The sequence below is a fragment of the Anticarsia gemmatalis genome, chromosome 25 (assembly GCF_050436995.1).
Source record: "Anticarsia gemmatalis isolate Benzon Research Colony breed Stoneville strain chromosome 25, ilAntGemm2 primary, whole genome shotgun sequence".
In the NCBI taxonomy this organism is placed as follows: domain Eukaryota; kingdom Metazoa; phylum Arthropoda; class Insecta; order Lepidoptera; family Erebidae; genus Anticarsia; species Anticarsia gemmatalis.
The window spans coordinates 6,937,046-6,944,485 of NC_134769.1; the positions used below are offsets into that span (position 1 = coordinate 6,937,046).

A 7,440-nucleotide genomic window follows, 5' to 3' on the forward strand; every position below is an offset into this window, starting at 1 on the left:
GAACTAAATAGGGACACATGTAAAATATGTTTGTTTAATTTATATATTTAATCTTCAAAATACAGACAATTTTCTAGGCATACGAAGTTTTTAAATGCATAGAAGAATATCTAAGAGTAGGTAGCTTAATATATGATAGGAAACGGAAATTAACACGAACGCGCATTTTACCATGAAATGTCTAATGTTTCGGCGCAGGTTCCACTCGCCGTGGTCGCTGACAGGTATTTGCCTTATATGGTACCTATGTATCAGCAAATTCTTACTAATAATATAACTGCGGAAGACTCCCTGTTTGTTTATTACGGATTCAGGGCTATATAGCTAAACGTATTATAGTGAAAGTTAGAACGAAGATAGTTAAAGACCCAGCTTAAAAAAAAACTAAAGTTGTTTTCTGAAAATCAACCCCTTAATCACTAAAATAGGGGAAGAAAACGGGTAGAAAAGCGGATCAGCTAGTTCATTATCGCGATAGTCTAGAAGCGTGAAAGATATATTTTTGAAATTTATCTTTCTTTGTAATAATTACATAGAATACAAAGACTCGGTTTTGTGGCCGTTAAATAAATTCGGAGACCACGGGGTCGGAAAATTAAATTTGCCGGAGAACGAAGCTTTAGCTTCTTTTATTACTGAATCAAGAAAGAACTCCATTTGATAATGTACTGCAGACTGTTTTAATTGCACTGTAGTTATTGTATGAAGTATTGTATACTTATTTTGAACTAAATTGTTGTATGTATCTAACACTTACGCTTTGTTATAATAACTTTATATGTAAGTATTATAAGTGCCTCAAACTAGGTTTATGTAGACAGTGTACATCCGATTTTCACCTTATATAAAGTTAGTTTCATATTATTGGAGGCAAACCTATTGCCTTAATAACCACACACACAGAACGCGCAACCAATCTCCGGTCTACTTTTGACAACATTTTAACAACAATTGAATAATCCCAATTTTTCCTGACTTAACAATCAAAGCAAAGTATTCGCGTGACTTGCAGTCGCATACTGCTTAGACCACAAAGACATTCATTATAAATCAAACAATTAAATTTCTACAAAAATCTTCTGAAAACATCTTTTCACCAATTCCTACTAACTATTTAGGACTTAGGTCAAACAAACGTCAGTGTCCATTGTAACAAGTCAACGGGTAAGTACTAAACAAACGTCGGATCGTAGCCGCGTCGGCGTCGTGTCGAGCTCGCGTCGTACCGCATCGCGCTGTGACCGGCTCGCGAACAGATAAATCGCATTTGTGCCTCTCTGACCGCTTCCTCAACTACACTCAATTAGGTTAGACGTGTGGTTTAAATTGTAAGAAATAGCGGTTGGTAAGATGACGTGACCTAGTTGTAGCATTTATGGCATTTAATAAATAAACTACCCATCACTTTTCTACTGGTAGGCACGGTTCTCTTCGTGAAATGTGGGAGAGATTAACCCAAAGTTTAGGACCGTGCTGGCCAATAGGCCAAATGTGGGTTGGGGCCTTTGCAGCTAAGAATGAGGCGACACCTGCAATATGCTAACTTACCACTAAAAAACATACTAACATTGGCACAAAATTTAACTCGAGATGAAACAGTAAGACTGGGTCACGCAAATATTAATGCGTGCGTATGCGCGATATCTACCACACTACGGATGCTGTCTGGCCGTTTTAAAGGGAAAGGTGGAGTCGGTGATAAAAAGCTGTGTGAAAACTGGAAAACTTAGAATGTACGTATTTTACCAAAATTATGAAACTAGAAAGAAGATACTCAACTGACCTCTTTGCAGTCATGTATCGCTTTTTTCCTATAACTTATTCCACAACCCAAGCTCAAACGAACGCGGCAAAATAGTTCCCATCCGTTGCGGGAGAATAGAGAAAACTGGCATAAATGAATTAAGATTTTAACTGTCGGAGCGACCGCTTGAATTAGTCTTATTCTACGATGCGCTGCAACTCTCACGATCATTTATTTTATTGTTTATTCTTCACTAATGCCGCCCCTAGACGGTCATATTAAACAATGAATGGACGTCAACTTGTATGAAAACTATCAGAACATAAATACATCATATCATACCTTTATCTTATAGAGGTAGGCAGAGATCGAAGAACGCCACTTAGTACGATCCTCACAAAGTTCACTTGCCGTAATCACAAAACAAAATTTTACGGAATTTCAGATCGATACGCGATCGTATACGCATTAACATTTTGCAGGTTAATAGAAACAGTATCAATCATAGTAATAAGTTTTATTGCTAAGTACTGTTTATTATCATTATTTATATTTCGACATAAGTGGCCATATTTGCCACTCCACAGTGGTTGAATCCTCTTCGTATTCTGTGAAAATAACAAATTAAAAGTGTTTTAGTATTTTCATAATTTAAAAGAGAACTGATTGATAGTAGGTAGGTATTTATTCGAACTACAACTTTTACGAAGCCTGGTTTTCTTATACTTATCTAAATAATCATAATATTAACACACACAATCATAGTTCCCGACACCCCAATAAAAGAAAATGGAAAATAAAACGTATTAGTCAAGGTTTTCCCATCAAGCTATTAAGTTATTTACCTGATATATCCATCTTCACCCCAGTTTTGCCCCCACCAGTTCAGCAAGATCCAGTAATCTTGGGTATACCCGACCAGTAACATGGCATGGTTTAACTGCCATGATGTGCAGAATAGATCATCGTAGACACCACTCCTGGTTAAAAAAATAGTTATTATTAGTATGGAAATAGCCACGTAACTTTGAATGCCTGAATATAGCAACAAGCCGTTGCGTAAAAGGTGAATAATAAAAAAAACGGAAAGACTGTCACTATAATGTCACTCTTCTTCTACATACATAAAATGGCGCCTTTTTCAGCTAGACAAAGACCAGAGAACACCACTTGGTACGATCATTACAAACTTCTCTTGTTTCATTCACATCCATACATCTTGTCATACATTACCTTTACCAGAATTTCTACTATGTCTCTTATTGCTTTTGCCTTCGTCGCAGCGACTTCCTGCTATATTCCGATACCTAAAGTAATAGGGACGTACAATATTTGCCGCCTTCTGCGTAGTGGCTTGTTACTACCTATAAATGGTGAGTTCTATATCTACTTGGAATATAGCGAGTTTAAACGCTAAATAGTTTTTTCGGAGTCTGACTAAGTTTACACTTGAACAATCCTTACGATTTAAAAGTTCTTTCCAGATAAAACTTAGTGTTTTAATGTAGGTACTGGAAATAATTCGATTACAGGTTTTTTATTTTCAACAAGTGAAAATCTAATTTCGAAAGTTCTTGATGTTAATATTTTTTGTTTCTAAGAGCTATTACAATATAACAGAGACTTCTTACTTATTTAGATTTGATTAAGTATAGCTTTATAGATATATTGGTCTACAACCTGTTGTTGAAAAAATCCCTTAAGTTATTCGGAAACATGTATAACAAAGACATCATTATGAACGGATGCCCTTTCTTATTTATTAATAAGCTTAAGTACCTGTACAGTTGAAACGTAAAAGGAGCAGCATTAACGGCCACGGCTAAGGGTCCGATAGTGACTATAGCCTTTTCTATAGCATCTTCGTCATGCATTGGGAGTGTGGCCCATCGTTTAGCACGAACTCGCACTTGATATCTGTTGTATTTGCAGTCACCGCGCTACGAAATAACATAGGATTACGATTTTTCATTGTGACATGAAACTTTTTGAATGGAATTAAGAAAATGATTACACAATCTCCGTGTTTCGGGAGGCAAGTTAAATAGGTCCTGGCTGTAATTTTCAAAGATCATTGATAGTCGTTAACAGAACGATCATTGATATTCAGAAGCATGAAAGTCCGACAACCAGTCTTACCGAAGGATATCTTGTGGAGGTCCGATAGGCAGTCGCTCCATGTAAAATACTGATATTCAGCTGCACCCGATGAGACTGAGCCGACTCCAACATATTCGTAGTTTGGAAGAAAGGCTAGGCTGATTTCATCATGTTGTTCAAATTTGAAATATTTCAAAGTTTTTTCTTTGCTTAGATCGTTTGATATCAGTAAGTTGTACCTAATTCTTACCTTGCCTTTATAAGGATACTGCGACTCCTTGATCAACCCCTCCCGGGCGGCGTACTTGAGCGCTGCTCTTAAGGACCCTCCATTACAACCACTGTTGCCGTCCCTGAAGCTGCAGTCCACTATTTGTTGCGGACTAAACATTCATTATAAATAAAATAATACCATTAAATGAATAGTGACTTTACATTGGTAAGAGAGGAAAACGGACAGAGCTGATAAACATCGTAACTATTTCATCAAAAATAAACAGAGCTAGTAGACATGTCCGCGTTATTTAGGTAGATAAAAAAGGGTTAATTTGTAAAAATAAAAGATTTTATTCAATATTCGATCAGGCATTTTTTCTCATCTCATCTGATGGTAAGTATAGATGAAGATGAGGATGTTACAAGCCTAACCAACTGACACCTATTTATTCTGCTTTTGATTTCTCAAAAAAATAAAATAACGCGATTTATCCATTGTAGTGTTCTAGACAGACTTTTGCATATATATTATTCTGTATGGATTTACCTCAATTCACCCCAAAACCCATGTCGTTTATACAGCTGAGCTTGTAAAGCGTGTGTGACAGCGAAGGCATAACACGCGCCACAATGAAACTGTTCCTCATGACGAGGACGGAAACCTTTGGAACGCCAGTCAAACTGTAGGAACAAAGGTAAACACATAGAGTAGAAGAAAGATTGAAATATTATGTGTGTTACAATGCTTTTGTAATGATCTACTGGACTATCTGTGAAAATGTTGAACGAGGTGGTGTTCTGTTAAAAAACATTTATCTATACTAATATAATAAAGTTGAAGAGTTTGTTTGTTTGTTTGTTTGAACGCGCTAATCTCAGCAACTACTGGTCCGATTTGAAAAATTCTTTCAGTGTTAGATAGCCCATTTATCGAGGAAGGCTATAGGCTATATAACATCACGCTACAGTCATTAGGAGCGGAGTAGCAACGAAAAATGTTACAAAAACGGGGAAAATTTTGACCCATTCTCTTAGGTTACGCAAGCGAAGTTGCGCGGGTCAGCTAGTTAATAATAATGTCCTTGCCGATCCGGCTAAGGCGGTCACTTTCAATGAAACTGGCCAACGATACTTTACTCTCATAGCCTGGTGGTACAGATAATCGACAGGACCAGTGAGAGGTTAGGCGCAGGACCGATGGCTTTACGTGTTCTCGAGGCACATAATACAGATGGACTGCTGAAAAACCTTCACGCATACAGTTCATATGTCATTTGAAAGGCTTACCTGTTTTGGAACCGTAACATGCACATTTCTTCGGAAGGTAGTTTTATGATGATCTTCAGCTGGATCAAATAGAGGAAACGTCTGGTACAGCTTCAGGAATTTATAGAAGTATTCTTTGACGTCCTGAAAATTAGAATAAGTGGTAAAATTATAGGAAACCCTGGTTACTAAGAATGTTAGAACAATAAAATCTGTAACACTTTCTTCTATTCGGAATCGAACCCCAAGTTATCCCTGAGCCATCGGCAGTTGTGTACACAATCGCTTGGACTACAATGACGGTCTACTAGTGTGATAAAAAATCTTTGCCCCCGTGACCAGAAATTGTACAGCAGTTTGTACATAAGGGCCAAATGTGTGCAAAGTACAAACTATACACAGGTGGGACAGTATTTCATCACGATCAGCAAGAGATCATGGCACACCTAATTACTAGATCAATGGTATAATAATAATCTATAGGTAATTAGGTACATACAGTTGATTAGTCGCACACTATTCCCTGTTAATACAGAATTCATGGAATTAGCTATCAATCGTTGTAATTAAGCGGTGCGTACTCTATTCAGATCATAAATACAGACTAACGCGTAGATTACACGGGTTCGCGCTGTAACTAGCTATTAGTGTGGGATAATAGCTACTTTTATATGCTCTCCAATGCATGATAATGTGTTATGATAGATTCTACTAATAAACGCTATATTAATACATGCAACAGTAATTTTTGTGCATTTATTCCGCAGTAGAGGCAATTTTGTTCATACATTATTATAACTTTTTAAACGACTTAATACTTTTTTCTTTCTTGGTACTAGGATGAATGGCGAAACGCGAGTGTATTTCATACACCTTTGCTTACACCTTAGGTTACGACAGGAGTGCTATTGTATATAATATTTAAATATTCAAAATCTAGGCTATTAGGAAGTCTTACCAGATCTCCAAAGTGATTGAGATGCAGTGAATACGATTGCTTGCCAGCTAAAAAGTCGCGGTTGTGTTGAGCCACTCGTTGCAGATTCTTACGCCATTTTGATAGCGCCTCTAACTCTTGTTCAAGTGTTTTGTATTCTTTCTTGTGTACAGACTACAAAAGACATTAAAATATAGAATATAAATTACAAAAAATCGCTGTTTAATATGTCGTTTTTTACAGATATGAGCGGGAGTATTGTTTATAAAAAGTACAAATACCGCTTTACTTTCGCGCTGATCTACGCACTTGATTGAACAAGATACATGTCAAATTGATACTGAAAGGAACCCGTGATAACTGTGATCCATACGTTAGTTTGTAGTGGAAATCGAATCCACTAAGAACTTCTTTAATCATAAAATTAATAGACTCACCTGAATTACACGTGGCTTTAATTAAATCAAGTTGTTATCCTTACCTTATAATTAAACCAATGTGTATCCGGTAAATCTTCTTGTATAATCAACCCATCCAGTATATGACGTTTAACATAGTCACTCGACGCATCCACAGCACACTGACTAACATTAAAACTATCCATGAAATCATCCAAACCTTTATTTTTTTCAACCAATTTCAAAGTTTTCGAAACAAAACTCTCCATTTTATCCGACACACATCGTTTTTGCTTATAATTAGTTAAAATATATTTAATTTTGTTTGTAGTTTCTGTTATATTTAATTGAGAATGTATTAAAGAAAGGTTTAAGATAAAAATTATGGTTAAAACTTTCATGTTTACTGCTAAGTAGTTAGTGATCACGGAAATTTATTTAGCGCAACTGAAATTTGCTGATTGTAATTAAAGGTTTACCTTGAGTAATTTGTGCTGTCGTCGACATTGATTAAGTCATCAATTATTTTGTGTTACGAACATATTTTACCTACTTGTCTTATTAGGCATAATATTTTTCAAGTTAGGTATTAATATGGAATGGTGATTGTGTAGGTCATATTTGCGGTTGAGGTTTACCTATTTTATGATTTGGGTGTAGCCCATTTAATTTTTTTTAAAGTAAAAGAAAAGTTTAAATAATGTAGTTATTGAAAATAGCCGTTGAAATTAGTGGTCACTTTGTCAGGGTGGATATCATAGGGCAATCTTTTCACTGCG

General features: G+C 36.1%; 1 protein-coding gene across 1 annotated transcript; it reads right to left on the reverse strand.

The window, feature by feature from the left end:
* Positions 1 to 2,266: 2,266 nt before the first annotated feature.
* On the reverse strand, positions 2,267 to 7,062 carry LOC142984006 (cathepsin S-like). Its single transcript, XM_076131269.1, has 8 exons — positions 6,745 to 7,062; positions 6,285 to 6,437; positions 5,348 to 5,470; positions 4,608 to 4,741; positions 4,095 to 4,227; positions 3,524 to 3,684; positions 2,590 to 2,724; positions 2,267 to 2,352 (listed from the first exon to the last, which is right to left on the reverse strand). Exons 1-8 carry the CDS (start codon positions 7,060 to 7,062, stop codon positions 2,292 to 2,294), a joined length of 1,218 nt encoding a protein of 405 aa, XP_075987384.1. The 3' UTR covers positions 2,267 to 2,291.
* Positions 7,063 to 7,440: the final 378 nt, after the last annotated feature.

What these genes read in the sequence shown, in the direction of transcription:
- LOC142984006 (XM_076131269.1), bottom strand. Translation starts at nt 7,062, where the DNA reads ATGAAAGTTTTAACCATAATTTTTATCTTAAACCTTTCTTTAATACAT. An exon ending in AGTATCCTTATAAAGGCAAG is followed by an intron (nt 3,685 to 4,094) that starts GTAAGAATTAGG and finishes GTTATTTCGTAG; the next exon opens with CGCGGTGACTGCAAATACAA. An exon ending in TTTACGTTTCAACTGTACAG is followed by an intron (nt 2,725 to 3,523) that starts GTACTTAAGCTT and finishes TTTTTTAACCAG; the next exon opens with GAGTGGTGTCTACGATGATC.